The sequence below is a fragment of the Sebastes umbrosus genome, chromosome 11 (assembly GCF_015220745.1).
Source record: "Sebastes umbrosus isolate fSebUmb1 chromosome 11, fSebUmb1.pri, whole genome shotgun sequence".
Lineage (NCBI taxonomy): Eukaryota > Metazoa > Chordata > Actinopteri > Perciformes > Sebastidae > Sebastes > Sebastes umbrosus.
The window spans coordinates 13,569,897-13,592,286 of NC_051279.1; the positions used below are offsets into that span (position 1 = coordinate 13,569,897).

General features: G+C 42.9%; 2 protein-coding genes across 4 annotated transcripts; one reads left to right on the plus strand and one right to left on the minus strand.

Annotated features, from left to right (window-relative positions):
- Positions 1 to 38: 38 nt before the first annotated feature.
- LOC119497743 (PILR alpha associated neural protein) lies at positions 39 to 8,325 on the plus strand. 2 transcript variants are annotated; one of them, XM_037786094.1, is made up of 6 exons: positions 39 to 222; positions 738 to 794; positions 992 to 1,383; positions 1,773 to 1,851; positions 5,677 to 5,823; positions 6,782 to 8,325. In XM_037786094.1, exons 2-6 carry the CDS (start codon positions 784 to 786, stop codon positions 6,801 to 6,803), a joined length of 651 nt encoding a protein of 216 aa, XP_037642022.1. In that variant the 5' UTR covers positions 39 to 222; positions 738 to 783; the 3' UTR covers positions 6,804 to 8,325. The 2 variants fall into 2 exon arrangements, with proteins under 2 accessions (XP_037642022.1, XP_037642023.1); XM_037786095.1 differs by lacking the exon at positions 39 to 222 and adding an exon at positions 311 to 428.
- A 1,370-nt stretch (positions 8,326 to 9,695) lies between these two features.
- Positions 9,696 to 21,681, minus strand: cops7a (COP9 constitutive photomorphogenic homolog subunit 7A). Of its 2 annotated transcripts, none has more exons than XM_037785004.1 (8): positions 21,543 to 21,681; positions 16,871 to 16,993; positions 14,548 to 14,623; positions 13,348 to 13,436; positions 12,345 to 12,547; positions 12,113 to 12,218; positions 11,614 to 11,783; positions 9,696 to 10,256 (listed from the first exon to the last, which is right to left on the minus strand). In XM_037785004.1, exons 2-8 carry the CDS (start codon positions 16,991 to 16,993, stop codon positions 10,217 to 10,219), a joined length of 807 nt encoding a protein of 268 aa, XP_037640932.1. In that variant the 5' UTR covers positions 21,543 to 21,681; the 3' UTR covers positions 9,696 to 10,216. The 2 variants fall into 2 exon arrangements, with proteins under 2 accessions (XP_037640932.1, XP_037640931.1); XM_037785003.1 differs by lacking the exon at positions 21,543 to 21,681 and adding an exon at positions 19,853 to 19,913.
- Between the last annotated feature and the right edge of the window lie 709 nt (positions 21,682 to 22,390).

Genomic DNA, 22,390 nt, shown 5'->3' on the forward strand with positions numbered 1-22,390 from the left:
ATTGAACCGGTTAAAAAAAACAAAACCATAATTAGCATTTAAATCTCTTTCCTACAGTCTCTTGCCCTCCCTCCATCGCTCTCTCTCCCCTCTCTTACTCTAGCAGACTCTACATGTCTCAGTCGCTAAGGCAACCGATGCTTTTTTTTCCCTCACTTGCTCTCTGTATCTCCCCCCTTTCTCTCTGTCTCCCTCTCTCATTCCCTCTCTCCACTGCCAGAGGTAGGCATGATAACTGATATGTGTCGGAGTGTGTGTGTGTGTTTGTGTCCGTCTCCCGGTGTGCTCGTGTGTCTCTAAATGACATTTCTGTGGCATTTAGGCAGCAGTTGCGTGGATGGGAAGTTGCCTCTCTTCGCTCAAAGTGCCATATAGAGTATTGGCTCCATGCATGACGCTTGTAATGATGATTAATGTGCTGTGCTCAGGTGTGTATGCATTGTAAATGTGAGTGAGTGAGAGAGAGACAGACAATGATTATGTACTTCTGGGTGTTTTTAGATGCAGATGTGGATTCTGTCTAAACATGTGGCGCATAATTGAGCGTTAAATTTAAACGCCCAGGGGAGTCTGTATGGTTTTTAAAGATGACAGAGTGGGCTTTCTGCCAATATTCCTGCTGGTGTCTATGTTTATATGATTTATATCTGGCAACATAAAAGAAGAAAAAAAAGCTGGACCCTCCCCCTTCTCTCCCTCTCTCTATCTCTCTCTTGCCCCTCTGTCCTATCTTACAGAGAGAGATGATCGGAGGAGCGGAGTCTCAGTGAACACAGCGAAGCGATGGAGAGATGGTAAGATGGATAGTAACTGAGTTGAAGGAGGGATGTATGGGGTGCAGATGCATAAAATGTCATTCTGAGCGATGGCGAGCTTGAGAATCAATTTCTGAGCTGATGAGGTCGTGCAGGACGCCTGTGGACAATACATTTTCTCAGATAACTTCTGTGTCACTCTACCATCTCTCATCCTCTCTCCACTTCTCTTCCAGCTCCATCTCTCCTGTCGCACGACTGACTGCCCTCCGCTGCCTCGTCTCCCTCCTCTTGGTGACACAGCCCTCCACCTGTAACCGTGACGACAGTGAAGCAGAGGAGCAGGTAGACGCCCTGTCGGTCCAGCTGTCCGTCACAGCCCAGGTCACACCCACCCCTCTGTGGGCGGTGGTCTGGGGTCCCACGCAGCCTCTGGAGGATGAGACCTACCACTTCCTTTCCAGCCAGGAAACTGACCCCCTGCACCAGCACGGGAACCAGCTGGAGGCCAGCACCGCCAAGTCAGACTGGCCTGCGAGCATGCCGCCCCGGGAGAAGGCACCGCTGGAGTCTAAGGAGGGAGTGGAGGGTGGAGGGACGGAGGCGGAGGAGACGGAGCCTGCGGAAGGTGGGCATCAGGAGATGCACATGAAGGATTTCTAAATAAAGATGGCCATGAGCTGCAGTCCATGTGAACACACACATACTGCAAGTCCTCCAGGGAATTAGCTGTCACCAGGGTGAAGGCTGCTGTGTGCAGCCGGCTGTGTCTGTGGCGGGGAATGCCTAATAAAGTTCTCATCACTCACAGGGAGGAATTGGCCGCTGTCAAAAATGCAAGATACACGACGTCATCGGATTGGTGTTATAGTTGGAGGCCAGCCTCTCGCACATCCAATTTCATGTTTCAGCTGGCTTCATTGATCTCGTCTTTTGTTCTGGATACAATTATACATGGTCATGGTCATGGTCTGAGATTGGTAATTGCAGGAGTATGTGTGATTGTGTGTGTTACAGTGGACCCTCAGTTCTACGTCACCGTGACCATCTCTGCGCTGCTCATCCTGACGGCAGTCGTCATTACAGCCAAACTCTGGTAGGAACAATAACTCTCTCCTCCAAAATATTCTGTCTGTGTGGACAAAGAAATATGAAGTGGGTGTTGCTGAATAAGAGTGAATGATCAGCAAACTTTCCCTGTTTGAGCTGAACACCTGTCCCAAACAGCGGGAGGGCAGTACTGGTTCTCCTGATTCAAAGGGTTTTTAATGGTAAAAGTTGTGGATTAGACAATTTCTAATTTTTGGAACACACACAGCGAGGTGCAGACCAGTGTGAGCTTCAAGACGGTTGTGTCGAGAAGGTGTAAACCACAAATCGCAAAAAAGTGAAAAAACTCTTGTGAGACTTGCTTGCCCTATCCTAAACTTAACTATTCAAGGTCAATGCCTAACCTTAACCGTCTCACAAGAGTTTCCCAAGTTGTGGTTTACCATCTAGACACAACCCTTCAACACAAAAATGCCTCCCTTAATATGACGGCATTTTGGAATTCTAAATTGGGTTCTTCAAGTCTGAGAGTTTGAGGTTAAAGGTCGTGTTGGTAATGCTGAGAAACAAATGATCCAACCAGAAAACCGAGCCCAATGTTGCCAACTCCAAAAGTCCCTAAATCTAGAGAGAAAGTCTCCAAATTGGCAACATTGACTGTCCGTCCCTTTAGTCCTCCCTCCAAAATTATCATAATAAACGTAAATAACGAACATGGCTATTGTTAACACTCACAGCTGTCAAGCTAGCAGCTTGTGGAAGACTCTGGTGACGCACTATGAGTGCACGGGCAGAGCGCGCAGGCAGGTAGGTAGCTAAATTACGAATCCTGCTATAGCAAAGGCATGACCCGTCCTACTCTGCCTCTGATTGGCTAGTACTCGCTGCCTTCGTTGGTTGGATTGGTTAGGTTTAGACATTAAGAGTGAGATTGGTTAGGGTTAGGGTAAGATATCATAGTAAGCCGTTCAGAGGCAGATTAGTGCGGATTATGCCTTCGCTATAGAAGGCCTTTTTTCTTCTTTTTTTTGTCAGAGCATTTGATTTATTTATTGCTGTCGGGATGCAATGAGAATTTCAACAAATATAACAAAAATGTATTTGAACATTACCAACCCTACCTTTAAACTAGAGGCTTTGTTTGAAAGCATTTTGTAGACCTACTGGATTACCGTTGCTCTGGGGGTCGGGACTCCCCTAGAGGGTCATGAGATGATTAACAAGAAACAAAATCACAAAAAACATATTTCTGCTACGCAAAATTGTGATTATTTGTTCACACTTTAGTCTAATCTTTGCTTTTTATCTTGCTAATTGCTGGATAATTGCACTTCTTTGGTACTAAAACAATCCAAGAGGGACTGATCAACCTTTTGTTGACTTGGTTATAGTCTCTAGACGAATCCAAACACTGAAGAGGAGTCACAGGTAGACATAGCTTAGTTTTAAGTGGTAAAATATGTTGGGAACAACTGAGTTGGAGGTGAGATAGGGCTGTGCTTAAGTGCTAAGAGATTGGACTGTGATTTGAAAAATGGGGCTGAAAATTTGCCCCTTTTCTTCCCACCGATGGGTCAAGATGAAAATGTATGGATTGTGCCAGATGTGTAGGGGCTTATGAAGAGGCCAGATGTGTGTGTTATAGCAAAGATGAGACCTTAACAGTTGCAGATGTGTTTGCGAGTGCATGTTGGTCATTATTACGTAATGTGTGTACGTATCCCTCCCTAAAGTGAGAGCTGAGTAATTGCGCACTAATGACTTTATTAACAACACTTGTGTTCCAGAAAGTCACAGTTGGCACAGATGTGTCATTTAGTGCCATTAGAGTTGCAATGATTAAACATTCACTATAGCCATTGGGGTGGAAGTGGGTGCGAAAACAGATCTGTTGCCTTACGGGCTTGAGCAATAACACGGCTTCACTGGTGTCAAAGTGCTTTAACAGCCCACCAGCCATCAAACCTCTCGGAGCATGTTATCACAAGGCGGTGGCTCTGCGTATGTTACGTTTTTCAGGCCTGGAAGGAAGTTGCTCGCTGCACACATATGGCCATTATCTGTAAATGGGGAGTCATCTATGTGATGCAGTGGAGCACTTCCACGCTTTGCTGATCAAACCAATAACACCTAGTTTATTTGACCACTGGGACTCCTCTCTCTTCCTCTTCCCGTATCTCACACTTTTTTTTTGCGTGTCTATCTCCTCTCTTTTCTCACCCATTTCTACTTTTACTTACTGTAATTCTCTTATCCTCTCATCTTACCCCCATTTCATAATGTTTTCATTTCATTGCCTGAATCTGTCCTATAATTTGTTCTCTTTCACATCTTTTTTCATGCTCTCTCTTAATCTCAGTTTTGCTCCCACACTCCCACATTATCTCCCCTCCCTCCCTCCGCCCACTTGAGCCTCCTTTCCCTTTTTTTTCTGTCTCTGAATACCTGTGTTCCCCCTCCTTCCTTGAAGTTCTTCGCTTACTTCCAGTTATCATCATCGCCTTGCTCTAACGCTGCCTGTCTTTGCACAGCTGGTACTCCTCTTATCTCCCTCACCAGTCTCTTATCTCTCCCAGCACCGCCAGTCCGACTGCTGATCCACAGATAATCCTGCAGCTTGCCGTGAGCTGATACACGATAAACCCTCTTTTCTCTCTGTTCCTGAGACTGGCCTTCGCTGTTGTTTCGATAACTTACTCCACCGGCCCCCGCCATGGGAGGAAACACCACGCTGCTGGTGGATCCAAAGTGGCCTTATAAAAGTGAGATTCAAGGCTGGCGACATGGCAGCAGCTCCCCCTCCATAGACTGGCTCGTGCTTCAGTGTCATAAATGTGTAAATAACGCCATGTGTTAGATGGAGAGAGTGCCGCGGCATGAACGGGAGGGGGGTGCAGATGGACTGAAATCATAGCCTATAGTGGAAGTTGGCCACCGTCCAGTTCGTTATAGAAGAGCAGCATATGTGCTCAGTGATTTTCCCAGGCCTAAAATCGTCAGTGTGGCTAATGTTATCAAGCGTGACGATGTTTGTGTGTATATGTGTGTGTGTGCATATGGTCAGAGAGAGGAGTCAGCCAGCAGAGGACAGGTGTTACTGAGGGTGCAGGATGGCTTTATGGCTGCAAGAACAGCTTTGTTGTGCGTCTTAAGAGCTTGAACCTTTGACTCTCGACTGTGTCTTCACCCTCCTTACTGGCTCGCCACCTTTGTGATGCGTCACCCCTCTGTCCATTTCTTCGCCTTGTTGCATCCTTCTGACTCCCTCCCTTCCTCCCCCGTCCCACTGTGCCTGTCTCCTTCCCCCCATTTCTCGCTCTGCCTCCCTCTCCCCTCTGACAGCGTTTTAATGAGTCCGATGAGTGCACTAATTCTCTCTCACAGTGGCAGTGTAATGTGTTCGCTGATGCTAAATGGCTCGGCTGTTCTTGATGCTCTCTGACTTTGTTTCTCCGTCTCTCTCACCTTCTGTCTTTTCTCTTTATTCTGCTGTTTTTTCCTTATCTGTGTCTCCGTCTGTTTCCCTTGATTTCACAATTCTCTATCATTTCCTGCTCTCTGTCTCTCCCTTTCTAACCTTCTTTTACTCTTATCTGTCTCTCTCAACTTTCTTTGAGTCCTTTCATCTCTGTTTCTATTCCTGTCCCTCTTGGTCTCTTTTATCCTTAATTCCCATCTTTTTTCTTTTCCCATCCTTGTCTGCTTCTTTCTTTTTCCTCTCGTCTGTCTCCTCCCTCAACCAATCCCCTTTCTCTCCCCTCTTCTTCCCCCTCTTCTCCTTTTCCATGTATCTCCCCCAATTTCTTGCCTCCTTCCATCCCCTCTCCTCTCTCTCTCTCCATCTATCTGTCTCACTATCCTTCTCTCCCAGTTACGACCGCAGCTGTTCCCAGCATCCACCCCCGCTTTCCCGTGGCGTGGCACCCCCACTCTCCCTCGCGCTCCCTCGTTCCCTCGCTTCGGAGGACAGCCGGCAGACGCTGCACAGCACCTCCTCCTCCTTCACAGACAGGGAGAGGTAATGATTCGCCTCACCAGCTCTGCACAGTCTATGAGTCTGATGTGCATGTGAGTGTCTGTGCACCTCTGGATCCAAGTTTGCGTCTTTATGTGTGTGAAGCCGCATTAAAGAGGACCTATTATGCTTATTTTCAGGTTCATGTATTTTTGGTTTCTACTTGAACATCAGCTGGCCTACTGTTGTGATTGGTCAACCGAACCAAACTCTTCAGACTCTGCTCCAGCTCCGCTCTAACTAGCTTTGTTTGAGGGTGTGCCAAACTAGCCCCTAGGCAGGTATTATGCAAATGTGTTACTTGATGACATCACCAAGTTATTGAAGAAAAGGCGGGATTTCAAACAAGGCTTTTCAGGCAGTTTTGGAGCAGTGTTTCTGTGGGGGAGAGTGGACTTTGGGCTTTCTAACTTTGCAGACCTTTGCACAAAAAAAACATAACGCACTAAAGGAAAGGAAAAAAGCACAAAAGCACAATAGGTCCTCTTTAAGGATGTATATGGAGTATTAATGGACCCTCTCTGAGGAGTATTCAGGCCTGGAGTGTTGGTGCTGCTGTATGATGTATCAGTGTTTTAAACTCCCTCTCCAGATGAGTCATAGTGGGCCCAGCCGCCGTCCATGAAATGATGCTTTTATTTGAGGGTATTCAAAGTTAATCTCAATCAGGATAATTATAGTGCTATACTCCAGTGCTCCATCTCACTTCCTCCCCCCCCATCAGCTTTTCCTCCTCTTCCTCCTTCTCTTCCGTCTCTTCTCCCCGCCGCCCCTCTCGGTCCCCTGTGATGCAGCTTTCCGTTTGCGTGTACACCACTTTTCCAGCTTCAGGCCTCCCTGCTCCACTTCTCCTCTCCTCTTCTGCTGTCTTTCCTCCCATCATCAGAGCTCCTAAAGCTTCCCATAACCCCCCCCCCCCGCTCCTCTTCTCACTCTTCTTCTCTGTCTCTTGCTGTGTCAGGATCCCAGTTGTGAACCTCTGAGGTGACTGTTTTTCCGTATGGTAAACATTTCTACGGGGCCTGAGGAGGAACATCAACACGACCAGAGGGTGCGCCAGCAGCACCGTTTTATTTTCTCTGAAAACTGTGAAATTAATCCAGGGGTCCCAGGTATCCAGCCATCACAAAACTCCCTGGCTTCCCTGAGGTCTCAAAACCCCAAACACATCTCCCTGCTGCTCCCTCTTTCCTTCCTTCCTTCCTCTGTGCTTGGTATAAATTTCTTTCATGTGGCTCATGCGTCACTGTAACCTGCTCCGTTTTCCATCCCCTGTATGGCCCCGAGCTCTGCCAAGCCAGCCAACCAACCGCTCCGCGCTTCGACCCGCCATGACTAATTCACAAACAAGCAGTTTAACAGACCTGCAACATCCCATTACCCCTGAAATTCCCTACCTGGGCTTCCACAGCTGTTCCCTGTGATTCAGCTGCACATGTGAAGCTGTTCAGTATTCATTCTAACCCAGCAGACTGTCCTTTCATGAAATGACACTCAAATTCAATTCACTTCAGCAGGCTCGTATCTGGTTCGCAAACGGTTAAAAAGCCATTCTCAGCATCTCCAAACACTGAACGGGGTATTTCACAAAGCTGTTTGGCACGGCTGTAGCCAACAGGCAATGTGTTTAACATGTCACGCTCCAAAAACTGCTGTTTATTCCCCGCTTTGGGCGCCTGAAATGCAAATAGTGTGGCTTTTTTCCTCGGCAGTGTGTAGAGGAGTCTGTTTTGTTTCAGTTTTTTTCCTCATGATTTGTTTTCTTAATTATCTGGCTGACGTTCACCTCTTTGTCGAGCCTTTGCGAGCACCCTCTGTTCCTGCTGGACTGTGTTAGAGAAGCGCTAAGCATAGAACACTTCCAGTGGTGGAGATAAAATATTCAGAGCGGGAATGGATAGAAGAGGCATTACTGTTGAAAATCAATGATTCCCAAAGGTTTTGGATGGTGCACAACAAAGACAGATTTATGTCGTCATGGAAATGAGCATCTGTGAACTGTACGCCCGATCAAAAGGACTGACGTTACCACGACAAGGATTTTTTTTCCACCTGACAGCCAAGCATCTCGATCTGGAAAACAAAACCACCATAATTTCCCTTCATATCACTTTTCAAGTCACTGTATATCAAACTGGAAAGTACATCAAGGAGCATCATTTCTGTCTCTCCAATGAATCTGCATGTATACAGTAAGAGAACCTGTGAGAGTAGCTTCAAATCTATTATTTATAAATGTCTATTTTATCTATCAGTGAGTGATGTCTTATAGAACCTTTCAAAACCAAATGTCAGTTTGTGTTTGGCGACTTTTCTAAGCAGCTTCCAGACATGAACCCCCCTCACTTACACACATTTCCACTACAGACATAGTGCCGGTGGCATCATGCGTGGCTCGTGCAAACCTCCAGATATCCAGTCTTGTGATTTTTAGTAGCATTCCTGTAGAAAATGTGGTCTTTCTGTACCATGGAAGTTCAATAAAGACTCAACACTGGCGTTTTAGCTTTGCGTCTATCTGTTTTTTTTCCTCTGTGCATGTTGAATGAATTCCCTCTGGGAGCTGTGTGATCTGTGATGCTTTATGGGAAGGACAAAGCTTACACTGTGCATTTTAATAGCTTACCGCTGTATCCTAATCTTTTTCTCCCTGAAGTGAACATTTAGTCCACCGGCTTGCATTGATTTTCAACCAAGGGCTTGGCATTAAAAAGTCCTGCATGTGCCAATCATGTTTTTACCAGTGAGAAGCAGCTGAAAAGAGGGCGAAGAATAAAGGCAGCTGCTTGCGTCTGAAGCTTTTCCTTATCTCCTCACCTCTTGCTTCAGAAAGATTAACAGGATGCTAAGCAAGAATTCCCTCTGTGTAGAGTTTTTCAAACAAATGTCAATAAAATCAAGGCGGGCGCCAGAGGAGAAGTGCCACTCGTGTGTATTGAGATTCTCCACCAGTCTGCTGCAGCTACTGTTCCCATCTCCTCCGGGCATTTTACTGATCAATCAAAGAAATTGATTGGCTTTGTTCCACTCGGAAGTTTTAATGACCGTCTAGTTATCAGACACTGCAGCACTCCGTAACAAACACTAACGCAGAAGTTAGGCGTGAACTCACGTATGCGGAGTCATCTCTCACACCTACAATAAACACACACACGCGTCTCACCTCCTGCCACTTTCTCGCCACATTACACGTACGCCAGCAAACCCTCTGTCACCAACAAACACTTTGAGAGGTGAACAGCTGTTAGAATTCACAGCTCCAGTCTGGTAAAAAACTGTGAACCAATGAAAGCTCGATCACACTGACTGGAATTAACACCACTATTTATAGAGGTGGGAGGGACGTTGCGGAGAAATATGCAGGGTAGAATGAAACAGGATCGTAATTTGCCCTGTCTATTTCCCTCTCACTGTTGCTGCTGGTCAGATAATTGCCACCAATTAATGTAATGCAGGATGAAGAGCGGAGAATTTAGAGAAAACAGAATCAAAAAGAGTGAGAGACGGACAAGGCGGGTGCGATGAAGGCAATTCTGACTGCGTGACGGAGGTACAAGGGAGGGTGGCAGGCAATTCCAACAGGCAATTTTGACATTGAAATAGAAGCTCTGGGCAAAACATACGCACATGAAATATGAATGCGCTTGGTGTGTGTGTGTGTGTGGATGTGTGTGTAGCCATGCTGGTTGTGCACAGGGGAAGCCTCAGCTCTATAATACATTAGTCTCTTTGGGGACATGCCCTAATTAATGGCTTGACCTCCTAACGGGTAGCCCCCTTCTGCGAGTTAACATTTAGCTGTGCACCCTCCAGAGATGCACTTTGAAGTGCATTTAATAAAAGAAATGACAGTGACATTAATGAGAGAGTCAGGGTAAGTAAGTACAGGGCTTTGTTTTATTTCCCGACAATTTATATTCTGATTTTATACAGAGAGAAAAAAATATTACAAAGCAACATATAATTAATCTAAACCAAAAGAACAATTTTAAACCAATAATACACACATACACTGATCCTGTTTCTGGTCAAAGGCAACTGACTCCTCCTGCTTCTTTCTTCATGTATTACAAGTGACGTGTGTGTGTGCGTGTGTGTGTGTGCGTTTCTGTGTGTATATACACTGACAGTCCGCCAGTTAGGCTATTAGCAACTGCAAGAGTGGATGTCACACCTGTCATTTTCCATCAGCTGGTGTGTGTTTCTGAATCCGTCAAGGTGAGATTTGGTGACAAGAAAAGTTCCCGTGAAACTTCCTGGTTTTATTGTGATGAGTGCGTTTTATTGTGACGAGGGTGTCCATGAACATCCGTTTGTCCGTCAACATGTCCATGTGTCCGTTAATCAGTGAGAGTGTCCATCAGTGCCTTCATCTCCACATCTCAGTCTCTTGTCTTCAGTTGGACTTTGACCAGATCTTCCCACTGCCACGCAGCCTGAACGGGGAAAAACAACTGCATTGGTACTTTGGGATTTATCAAAATACTGTAATGATTTACATGTTTGCCTTCCGCTCTCACTACTAAACCAGCATATTTCTGATGCAACCTCGGTGCAACAGTGTCTTTGTGTCAAAATATCTAATGTCAGTATTTAGTATTTTTGCATTGAAATTGATCTCAGTGGATTTTCTATTTCTGCAAATTAAAAAAGAATTTTTGCAAAGAACCTATTTCTAATAATAACCGCTGCACTATCAGTCCCATCCTTTAAATAGCTTTATAAAGAAATGGTGTCAAAACTCATCTTTAATTCGAGGATTGAGGTTAAGCTATCATTAATTTGGATTTGAAAACATTAAGTGGATCTTCATTTGAATGAAGTGCAGTGCTGAGTGATGAAAATTACAGGGCTCTCTGCTTCGTCAAAATATGACAGGCAGCCAGAAAATAATCACTGCTTTCTGTTCGGCGGCAACAACATAAACAGCAGACGAGCGAAGCGTCTCTGATCACTGGAGGGGGGAACGGTTCTTTCAGAAGGGGAGCACGTGGGGCATTTGTGTATCCAGTGACATTTTACAACCCAGGACAGATGTGAAATTAGCCATCGGTAATTGGGCCGGATGGAAGCAGAACAGGAAGAGAGTCCCTGATAGCAGCGCTAGACTACTGCTGCAAAACACTGATGTGCATGTGATAATAAAGCTACTTCATGCAGAGACACGCTTGCACACAGACAAACCACTTACACCGGCAGCTGGCTTTTTAATGTTTATTGAAAAAATAGAAACATTGCGGTTCTGTGTTGAATTAACTTTGCTCTCTACAAGAACATTGGACTAATGGCTTTAATTTAGTGTTTGAAGTAGAGTCAGTCTTTATAGTGCTCTGTTTATAACTAGGTAAATTTGTATTTATAAAGCACCTTTCAAAAACCACAGTAACAAAGTGTTTTACAGAACAAAAGGAGAAGCAGCAATAAAAGAAAAGAAAAATAAAAGAAAAAGAAAAAACCTCCAGATGCCACCTGATTGTCCCAATTTTGTGACTTGAAGGAATAAATAGCATTTCTTGTCGGAAAAAAAACCTCCGCTTGATTTTATAGCGCACCAACAATTCTGAATAAAACATAATTTCAGCAAATTATTCTACATGACCAAACATATTTTATGTGTTCAATTTCAGAAATGTTTGGCCATGCTTTATGGATGCAATTTCTATGCAAACTCTTTGTTTAAAAAGCAATAACATCCAGAGAACTTCACTCATGCTGACAATATTTGAGTGCCTCGCTGTTTTTAGCCACGTACCTCCACACAGCCAAAACAAAAAGTGATGTCACACTACTCACCCTTTCACCTTTGAACTTTTTTTGCCTGGTTGTCGTGGTTCCTGAGAGGAAGCGGGGTCTCGTGGCTCTGCAGGCTGGTCTGCGTCCTGATTGGAGGCGGCTCCAGCCGGGGCGGGGCCTGACGACGGAGAGGCGGCGCTGGCCTTTAACGTTTTCTGTAGGTTTGAGACCTGAGGGAAAAGTGAAGACATTAAAAATTAAAGAGGAGGGGTGAGTTAAAGGACAGGTTTCACAAATGTATCAAGTCTGTCGTAAAGCAATAGTCAGGTTTGACAGCAACATGTTTATACTTTAAAGTTAGAGCTATGAACATGCTGCTGTATGAGTTTGGCCTCAAACAAGACGCAAAAAAGGAAATATGCAGTCAGGAGGAAACTAAAAGACCACAAGTAGCTGGAAGCATAAAAACAGAGATGCTGAAGAGGGAGAAGTCACATTTACTGGATTTTCTGGGGGGAAAGAGTGAAAGAACTGCAGGCTGAAGAGATGAGAGACTAACCTCTGTTTCCACTTGGACTTTGACCTTTAACTGGCTCTCTCTGTATTGGTTTGCCCTCGAGACCTGCTCCTCAATACCGCACAGCACCGCCTCACACCCTGTGCACCTGAGAAAGAGGACAAAGTCATGGAGGGAGGTAGAAAGGCAACTGTGAGTTAGAAAAAAACGATAATTGAGACATATAGTAAATATCTGAAGTGTGTGCACAGAAACACATAGAAGTGATGCTGACCACTCCTGCAGCGTGTTGACTATGTTTGGGAGCTCGTTGGGGCCGAGGTCACGACCCACGCTGCAGTCTACCTCCACCTGCTGGTTCCGCTGGTCCAGTTTGCCCTGGATGATGTCACAGTACACGGCGTCGATCAGCAGGTCCTCCAGCTCCCGCACATTCTTCAGCTCGAGCTGCTGCAGGAGCAGCGAGTACGGCAGGCACTGAAGGAAAAAAGACATGAAGAGACTTCACACATTCTCATCTTTTTTAACCGAGGTATACAGGCAGATAATTTGATTCCACTTTAACGGTTTGATGGAAAATGACAAAGAATGTTAGAGTAAAATTGCCTATTTGTCTAAATGTCACTGCCAGAGAAAGGTGAAAAGAGGGTTATGAATTTAACTATCCTCCACTGGGCAATTAGAGAGTTCAAGCCTACATGCGGAGGAAAGCAGTGACATATTCAAGAGAAAAACAGGGGCAGGAGTGAAAGGAGCAATGGTAGTAGAGATTAAGTAAAAAAAAAAAAAAAAAAAAGGACGGAGCTGGTGAGAATAATGAATCAATTATTTATCAGGAGTAGAGAAAGAAAAGGGCAGTATGGTTGGAAGGTACGAATGAGAGATGCCTTAATAAAAGAACATTAAATACTTTATCATGCACATGGAGGGCGGGGTAAGAAGTGCAAAATGACACGAGAGGCTGTGCTGGTAACTAACCTAAACTTGAGACTGAAAGGCTAGTCTGTTTCTGTAATTCTAATTTAGCTAATATAAAAACAGCCACAAGCTTAAAATCACAGCCTACCTCGCATGAACTTTTTAAGAAATTGGGATTACGTGTCATAATTAAAGGCAGAATTGTGAACACATAATTAATATCTTGCTTTATGGAGCCTACAGCAATACGGTGGAAGCAGAAATTATATTTATTTTCTATTTTTGATACAAATACAACATTACACAGTTCATCTGCACTTCTCTGTGAAAACTGCAAAGAGACAAGAATGAACCAGTACCTTGAGGTTGGATGCCAGGCTGATGATGGACAGATGGCGGAGCTTGTTTCTCTGTGCGGGGGTCAACTCTGGAAGAGAGGCTGCTCTCTCTACAGCAGCACACAAGAACATGAAATAAACTACAATTACCGTCTCGCTGTTGCATTCCTCTGCCGACCAGTCGCAAGTTGAAGTTTACATCCATGTCTGTCCAAAATGTCATCATTTAGATGTGTGTGAAATTGTCATAATTAGCATATGAATTCTTGAGTTATGGCCAAAAGCGTGTTTTGTGAAGTCACAGCGACCTTGACCTTTAAACACCAAATTTTAATCAGTTCATCCTTGAGCCAAAGAGGACGTTTGTGCCAAATTTGAAGAAATTCCCTCCAGGCGTTCCTGAGATATCGGGCTCACGAGAATGAGACATACGTACACGGACAACCTGAAAACATAATGCCTCCGCCTCCACGGCTGTCTCCGGCGCTGAGGCATTAAAAGTGACACAAAGGGGAAAATATACCAGAGCAGTGTGTAAGTGTCACTTTGCGGAGGGTCAAACAGTCACACATAATCGGGGCACTACTTATTACTTTGAAGTGTAATGTTACACAGGGACACTCAGGTAAGAGTGGAGCTCTTTAAACAGCCAGAGAACAGAGTTGGGAGAAAGTCGGTCTCCCAGAAATGTCTCCTGCTGCCATGCTCCCCTGGTGACAAGTCTCACACCCTCCGAGACAGCAGCTCCGACAGCTCCTCTAAGGGCTCCACTACACTGCTCTATGAAAGTAAATGTGCTCCCTGACGGCGTGACTCGCAAAGGGAAGGGAACAATAAAGTAGGCTACATTCTTTTTCCAGGCTATTGGTTGATGTTCAGCATAAAATTAGACATAATTAACATTCCACTTCTTGTTGGAGCTTCCCAACGCATTACACAGACGGCAAATGAAGTCACAAAAGATTAGTTTATTGTCCATTTGTGCCAGCACTGCTGCAACACAGACAATCATCGGCCAATCAGAACTCTTCAGGAAAAGTTGCCCCAACAGATAAAAGCACTCCAGTAATTTTGTCTGTGAATAACTTGCCTGCAGTGTCTCAGGTGAGGGTGTTTAAAGCGTGTCAAGGTACCTGCCTCGCGGCAAAGAAATACAGCTCATAATAAAAGAGTTGCAGGGACGCCCTATTACTTATTTACACTGTGCTGCCACTGCAATACCTTTGTAGTCGCAGTAGGTTCCATAGGCAAAGAGGTTGAGGAGCTGGTACATCGGTGCATGAGGGCCATTCTCCATCTGTGGTGTACAGGGAAGATGAGAGGAAAGAAAAAATGACATAGCAGAACACCGAAGTAAAAACTACATAAACTCTACATTGAAACGATGCATTTTTATCTTTGAGTCTGGCTGAGACTCAGTGAGAGTGAGGCTGCATTCACACCAGATCAGCGTTGCGGCGATTAACGCGGGGTTGTGCGGCAGTGTGAGTGACGCTTACATGGCCCACTTGCCATGCTGCTAGTATGCCAGGTCCTGCGAGAGATTGTCTGTCCACATCGACAGATTACAAAAAACACATTTACTTTCAAGTTGAGTGACTACACATGGAACATTACGTTACACTCCTCATTCGTGCTGCTCTTCTTTCCGTGAAGGTCTTCTGGTCTGATTGGCAGTTATGTGTTTGATCAACGCAGCGTGACGTTGGGTTGCGTTTCTCCAAAAGTCGTTTCTGTTTCAACTTTTCGCCGCAATTTTTGTATTTTGGCATCCCCACCGCTGCAGCCTAAATGCGCTACCCACATTCAAATTAATGGGAGGACTGGCGTTTTCGCCGCAACGCCTAATTTGGTGTGAATGCAGCATTAGAGCAAGGCTACATCCACACTAATAAGTTTTTGTTTTAAAACGCACAACTCTTGCTACATTTATGCCTAGCATCCACACTACTTCGGCGTTTTCGAGCCCCTAAAACGAGACCTTTGAAAACGATGCTACCACGTTTTAGTTTTAAAACTCTGGGTTTAAGTTTTAGTCTGGACGGACAGAAACCAAGACCTTTGAAAACGATGACGCAGACGGCCCTAAAATGCTCGTTTGAACGGAGATTGTTTTTGTTTTAAAACGAAAACGTATTAGTGTGGATGTAACCTAAGGGAGAGAGACCACATGAAGACCAGACTACTTATATTCAGACAAACTTGGATTAATCTGAGAAGGGTTACATTCACACCTGGCATCAAAATCTGTCTCCAGAGATCCTTTCTAAACAGACTTCAGATCCCTGTTCAATATTCAGACAACAGAGGAACCACTTCCATAGTGGTTCCTTATGGCTGACTGGAAGCCATCAGCTGATGTCTGTCCTGTCTTTTGCAAGACTTTCGACTGTAATGTGTCTGTTCTACTATATGGATTATTATTCTCTTTCATGCGGCTTCACCTGTTACAGTAAACACCAGGGGGTATCTACAAAGGCAAACAAAAATTACCACTAGGGGTGCAAGATTTAGTGTCTCTGCATTTTCCCATTTAGATGTGAATGAGCCTAACTGATGTCTATAAATGCAGCGCTGTGAAGAGGAAAAGAAAATGTTCTCTACAAATATTGTTTGAAAAGACATCACTTTTGGAAATGCAAGCATGTATTCATCTCCCAAGAGGAAGACTGTATGTGAGGACATATTATAAACAGCCAATGTTATCAGCTCAACTAAAGATCAGCAATAGAATGAGCTATGAAAATGAATGTGGGAGATTTTTTACTTCAAAAAGCCTCAGACTAGATTGTTGCAGTAAACAAATGGCTGGCTGGACATGCTATGAGCCATTAAAGGTCAGGAAAAACACATATTGAAGCAGAAAAAACACTGACGGAAATCGAGAGTGCCGCTTTGTCTTCCATTTTATCTGCACAAAACCTTGCCGCGGTCCTTTAGAAAATAAAAACAAATGCAATTTGACTGTTCAGTGCACAAATCCTTTGTAAATATCCCCCCCTGGTCTGGCTTTTTCCTCCATCCTTCCCAGGGCTTTCCTTAAAGAATGGAACAATGGTGCAACACAATCCTGCTCTACTGTAACAGCAGATATTTCACTTACAAAATAGGGTGTTAACTGCGTATTGTCATGCAAATTTAACGTACAACATACGTAATATGTTGGTACTGCACTTTTTGAAACTGATAGCAGCATCACGCCCAGGAACTCTAGATATAGATGTGTTGATTGGGAGGTGAGTCACAACTTTGATTACATCATTGGTGCACAAATGTATACACATTTTCACATGCTTAGATGATGAATGTGGTCCAATGTGGTTACGAAATGTGTTGATGCCGCACTAACAATGTGGTCACATGCATCAATGACCCCTCTGAATGTGGTTTATTTATTCAGATTCTCCATGTGTCTTGGATACATTAACACCTGTGAGATTAACTGTCTAGTTGAGATTAAGATGGATTTTTTTCCTGCCAGGTCTGAAAAGGTCCCAAAAGACACAAAGGGCGAGGAAGATGAAGTGTGAGAGAGTGTGTTTACCTCTCTGACATTAGGCAGCTCCAGGATGTCAGAGAAGACGTAGAGGCCTGGGGTCTCCAGCAGAGAGCTGACAGCCTGGGCCAGTGCTGGGCCTGACAGAGACAGGAGCTGCTCCACCTCCATCTGATGCCAGGGGACACAGGAGACAAAGAGGTTAGCAGGTTACACAAAAGTGCTCCAGAGAAACACAGAACAGCAGCAGAGTTGTGTAAAATGTACAGATAAAAATCAAAGAAATAACATTCCTGTTTCCCCCTTGGCACTGCCGTCTGAAAAATGGCATCTAGGGACACCATGTCACAATCTTCCATACATACTGAACAAACAAGGCTCTATCAATGAACACTAGGACTCCGCAGGATGTAGATTTCTGTCATGCATAATAGCCAAGTACTCTTGACCGAAGCACTTAACCCTCAAATCACCTGGAGAGCTAGTCAGATAGTGGTGGAGTAGCTGCAATAGGTAGCACCAATGCAGGCAACAAGTGTAATGAATGCAAAGCAGGGCATGTATATTCATCAAAACCCATTCCCTGCATAGAGACACGATGCAAATGCACTATGGGCTGAGGACAGCACCAGAATACTTAGCCTACATAAGTAGTAACAGGAATCTGCCTGTGTCTCTAGCAGATATTATGGAGCTTTCACAAGCCAACATTTAGTCTGTTTTAATCAAACTCTGGTGTGGTTCATTTGGGCAGTTGTGAACACAGTAATTATACTCTGGTGCGGACCAAAACAACCAGTCCGAGACCACTTGCGAGAGGTGGTCTCAGACCGTTTCCAAGCAAGCCAAAACGCAGGCTGTCTTTGCGGGCATTTGTTGAGAAGGACACAGGTAAATGACAGGTTAACATGAGTGGGAGGGGACTGACTTGAACTTCTGCAGAAGTCCGATGTTCGCTTGACATCTGGGCCGAAAAGAACATGCAGAGTATGATAAATGAAGTCCGCAAAAATAGTGACGTTTACAAAGTTATTTGAGATAAACTGTGAGAGAAGGGATTCGTGCATACAGTAGATCAGTGCCGAGCCAAAGTGAAAAACTTCGACAGCAATATATCAAAGTCTCCAACTCCCTGCATAGAAGTGGCAGCTGTCGAGACGAAAAAGATGAATTCGCTCCTTCAGACACGCCCCTCAGTAATTTTGTTTTTATTAGGTCCGCTTTATTTTGTGTACTGTGAAACTGAACCAGACTAAATAGAAAACAAACCAAAGGTATCAATTTCACTTTGATTCAGACTAGCCAAATGGACTACGGCTTATGGAAGTAAATCCTGGAAAAAAAACAAGAACAGGAGCATTCCCTGATTCTGTACTTTGGCTTGAGTCTGCTATTGTAATCCACAAGCTTTACAGTAAAAAAAATATATTAAAAAAAATTGCAGGCGCAGGATGTCTGATTCTACTTGTGTGTTCCTTCCAATTCAAAAGTGCCTTAACTGACAAATATCCCACTGTTAGGAGCTGTCCTGTTGACTTTGATGGGATATTTTAAGATATCTTAATCCCAGCAGACACATCTTGAGACACAAAGGAAGTACAGATGCATGATAAAATTATTGCGGTTGCATCAGACTGGTTTTATTACCTGAGGCCATTCCCTTAAATAAAATGAAACAGAGTCTGGCTACCAACTGCTGAGCTAAGACCAGACTGGCTGGTTCTTATTCATCGCAGTCAGTGCTGAGGGTGCTGATGTATTGTATCATCCTAAATCTGATACAGGTAGATGCACACATGCATATCTAAATGTGAGGTCTAAAATAGTATATTCTCTGGCAAGCTGAACAGAAAAGCGAGCATGTGTTGCAGCCAAACAAATTACACTGTTTCAGAAACGGTACCTCTTTTAATTTCAATCAAATCAAGCTGGATTGGATCCATCTGTGTATTTCTATTGAATTTAAAAAGGAGGACAGAACTGGCTGCATATCAGTGAGAGGTGGCTGGAGGAATATGTGGACCTGCTCAATATGCAGGATGCAGCTGTTCAGACACAGAGTACCGTGGTGACCAATGAAATATATAAAAATAAAAACAGAAAAAAATCTGATATTACTAAAATAATACTGAAAATACCTAATACTGTAACAATTCCAAGGATCCCAAAGCGCAGGGACACATGATTACTCACTGTGATAAATTATTTTACCATGCAGTTATGACCTTAGATGATGATTACATTGTTGTTGCTTCTCAATTCCTTTAGCCTATTATTGTCATCAGTGTTGTGTGTCATGCCAACATAATTGTCAACAAAAATAAATTGTATAAAAAACGCCTCTGTTCTCTTTTGTATGGAACAACTGGCACCACAAACCCCATTCAGCACATTCAGCATTTGTGTTGCTATTATTATTGTTTTATTATTATTTGGACTGTTGCAAGGAGATTTAGATTCAAAATAGAGTTAGATAATCCAACAGAATAGAACATTTCATAAAATAATGAAAAGGTACAAAGCTACTAGAGGGAAAACTATTTAAAATTGGATTTAGTAGCTGCAAGCTTCCTCTGTACTGTATATCATACCCTAAACTCCCTAAAACAGCACTCAATTCAATAGACTCTAAGCTCTAACAAGAAGTGGTTCATCTATCTTTCCCACAATCCTCTTCAACCAAAATAGACCTAAATGGAACCACAAGTCTGCAGTGGATCAATAATTACAAACTCATGCTGTACAGCCAAACATTGTTCATACCCTAAAAACAAGAAAAATGAACTTTGGGGAAATGAGAATATTTCTAGTGGATGGAATGATGCAGCCATAAAAACATGAAGTCTTGAGTTTGAATATTTCACTCAGTGTAAATACCACATAGCTTCAATGAAGAGCTGAAACAAGCCGATATAATATATACAGTATATGATACTGCGGAACAGTCTGGGATAAGATGACTTTAATACCCTTGAAGCTATTTAATGGAAAACAAAAAGGTGTAACTGTATGTTAAGGGGGTTAACTTACCTTCATGTGGGCAGTGATGAAAAGATTATCAAAATGTCCCAGTCAAGTGAAAGCACCGTTACTTTAAAGATAAAAAAAAAAAAGCCAAAAATGCATGGGAGTAGGAGTAAATGCAAAGCTCCTGAAAAATATTCTCAGAATCTAAGTCACTGTTACTTATTTATATATGTTTTTTAAGGAGGAGAAATGATATTGTGTATTAGAAGTGTTTAGAATGGGCAGATATTAGGGCTAAAATCTAACATTTAATTCATTATTTTTGAATTATTTGATGAAGTACATAAATAATCAACTAGAAAAGTGTGAAAAATGCCATCACAAGTTCACAAGGGTCAAGGTGATGCCTTCAAATTGCTTGTAAAATTCTATTAAGCTGAGAAAAGCAGGCAAACCCTCAGATAAAAAGGAAATGTGTGTCATTTTAGCTTGGTAAATGATTTAAACTATTAAATTGACCAAAAAAAAAGTAACATCTCTGTCATCATCGTCTATTCAATTAATCCACTAATCACTTGAGAACCAACTTAATGGATGTTACCGAATAAAAATACACAAAGTAAGCGTACACACTATATTCATTTTTAACAGTCTCTTCTGCACTATATTCACATTTTTAATCGTCCTGTATCACAGCTGTTACCCTGCACTATATTCAGTTTTAACAGTTTTCTTCATCTCCTTGTATTTTTATATCTGGTATATTTTTTATACTTTGTACTACTAACTTTTGTACTAACATGTTTTTGCACTTTGGAACTGTGATGCTGGAAACTTGAATTTCCCTCGGGATCAATAAAGTTACTATCTATCTATCTATCTATCTAACCATCCATCTATCTATCTATCCATCTATCTATCTATCTACTCTCTTCTTGCCTGCCTGAAAGTTTACAGTCAAAGGCTCTGATATTGTCAGATTAAAGCTGCTCACAATGGGGAGTCAACAACATTTCTACTTTATAATGGCTGTGACTACAAATGTGGTGAAATAAACTTGCTAAAAGTAAAATACACAAACTACATATATGCACACATTTTCAGTTCCAAACATTAACACGTGTTTACACATACTCCACTACACCACCCTTACAGTGTTACTATAATAATACTACAATAATAGTAAGAGACAGAGACTTAGTAGCGTTACTGGACACTGACAGATAGACACTCTTTACTGTTTCATGAACTCATCTAGCTAACAGAAACCTAAAGTGATGTTTACAGATATTACCTGATATATGCAGGTATTAATGCTAACGCTAGCTTATACATTAGCTGCACCGTTCAATCACCCGACATTGACGCAAATGACAGACGAACTGCTCAACGTGCATAACATATATATCGTTTCATGTACGAGTTGTGTTTTTAGATGAAGAGTTATCATATATAAAAGGTATGTTTTGTTGTTATTAGAGCTCAATGTGTCATGCTGGCTTGGTTGCTAACGGCTAACCAACCGTAGCCGTTAGCAACCACTAACGGCTAACCAACCGTAGGCGTTAGCAACCACTAACGGCTAACCAGGCTTCACTTATCCGTTGACGTTATTAGGCCTCAGTTTAATTTTAAGCATATTCTAGTGATTAAAATCATACCGACATACTTCGAAATTAACCGGGGAATAAAATAGTCACGTAAAATGTTTCCGCAAGTGTTAAAATAAGGCTGTTTGCGTGTTAAAACGTACCTTGTTGTGTTGGTTTCTAGCAGGTAGCCTCTGTGACTGTTCAGTTCCGCTGTCAGCTCACGACGTACGACAACAAAGCAACGTAAGCGCTGATTGGACGGTGAGGTGAAGTAGGCGGGACAAGTGCAGCTGTCAATCAGGATCTGTTTCAGTTGATTAGAGAGAACAGCACCATCTAGTGGTGATGTCATATATAAACCAGCTGGAACAGTCGAGATCAATATGTTGATCAGCAGCGGGGTCACAACACGATTAAAGGGAGAGCATTGGCCTATACCAGGGGTCAGCAACCTGCAGCTCTGGAGCCACATGCAGCTCTTTAGCTCCTCTCCAGTGGCTCCTTGTGGATTTATAAAAATGGAAATGATTAACTGTTTTTTGTTTACATTTTAATTTTAATTTATCACTGTTGTAGGTCTACTGTACGACGGTATGACGGAGTATTAGGGTCACATTGAGGAAAAAAATTTACATCTCAGATTTCGAGAATAAAGTCATAATATTGCGAGAAAAAAGCCAAAAGTTCATGAGGAAAAAAGTTGTAATATTATGAGAATAAAGTCATAAGTTTAAGACAAGAAAGTCGTAGTATTATGAGAATAAAGTCAATATTATAAACTAGTAATTTTACGAGTTATTTTCTTTTTTTCTTGTAAAATTATGACTTTATTCTCATAATATTACGATTTTTTTTTTCGTAAAGTTATGACTTAATTCTCATAATATTACGACTTTTTTCTCTTAAAATTCTGACTTTATTCTGGAAATCTCAAATGTTTTTTCCCTCAATGTGGCCCTAATACTCCGTCGCACATTTGCACTTTGGCCCTCACTGCATTAGATTTATA

What these genes read in the sequence shown, in the direction of transcription:
- LOC119497743 (XM_037786094.1), top strand. An exon ending in GGAGACGGAGCCTGCGGAAG is followed by an intron (nt 1,384 to 1,772) that starts GTGGGCATCAGG and finishes TGTGTGTTACAG; the next exon opens with TGGACCCTCAGTTCTACGTC. An exon ending in TCCTTCACAGACAGGGAGAG is followed by an intron (nt 5,824 to 6,781) that starts GTAATGATTCGC and finishes TTGCTGTGTCAG; the next exon opens with GATCCCAGTTGTGAACCTCT.
- cops7a (XM_037785003.1), bottom strand. An exon ending in AGCTGCCTAATGTCAGAGAG is followed by an intron (nt 14,624 to 16,870) that starts GTAAACACACTC and finishes TGTACACCACAG; the next exon opens with ATGGAGAATGGCCCTCATGC. An exon ending in GCCTGGCATCCAACCTCAAG is followed by an intron (nt 12,548 to 13,347) that starts GTACTGGTTCAT and finishes TTTTTCCTTCAG; the next exon opens with TGCCTGCCGTACTCGCTGCT.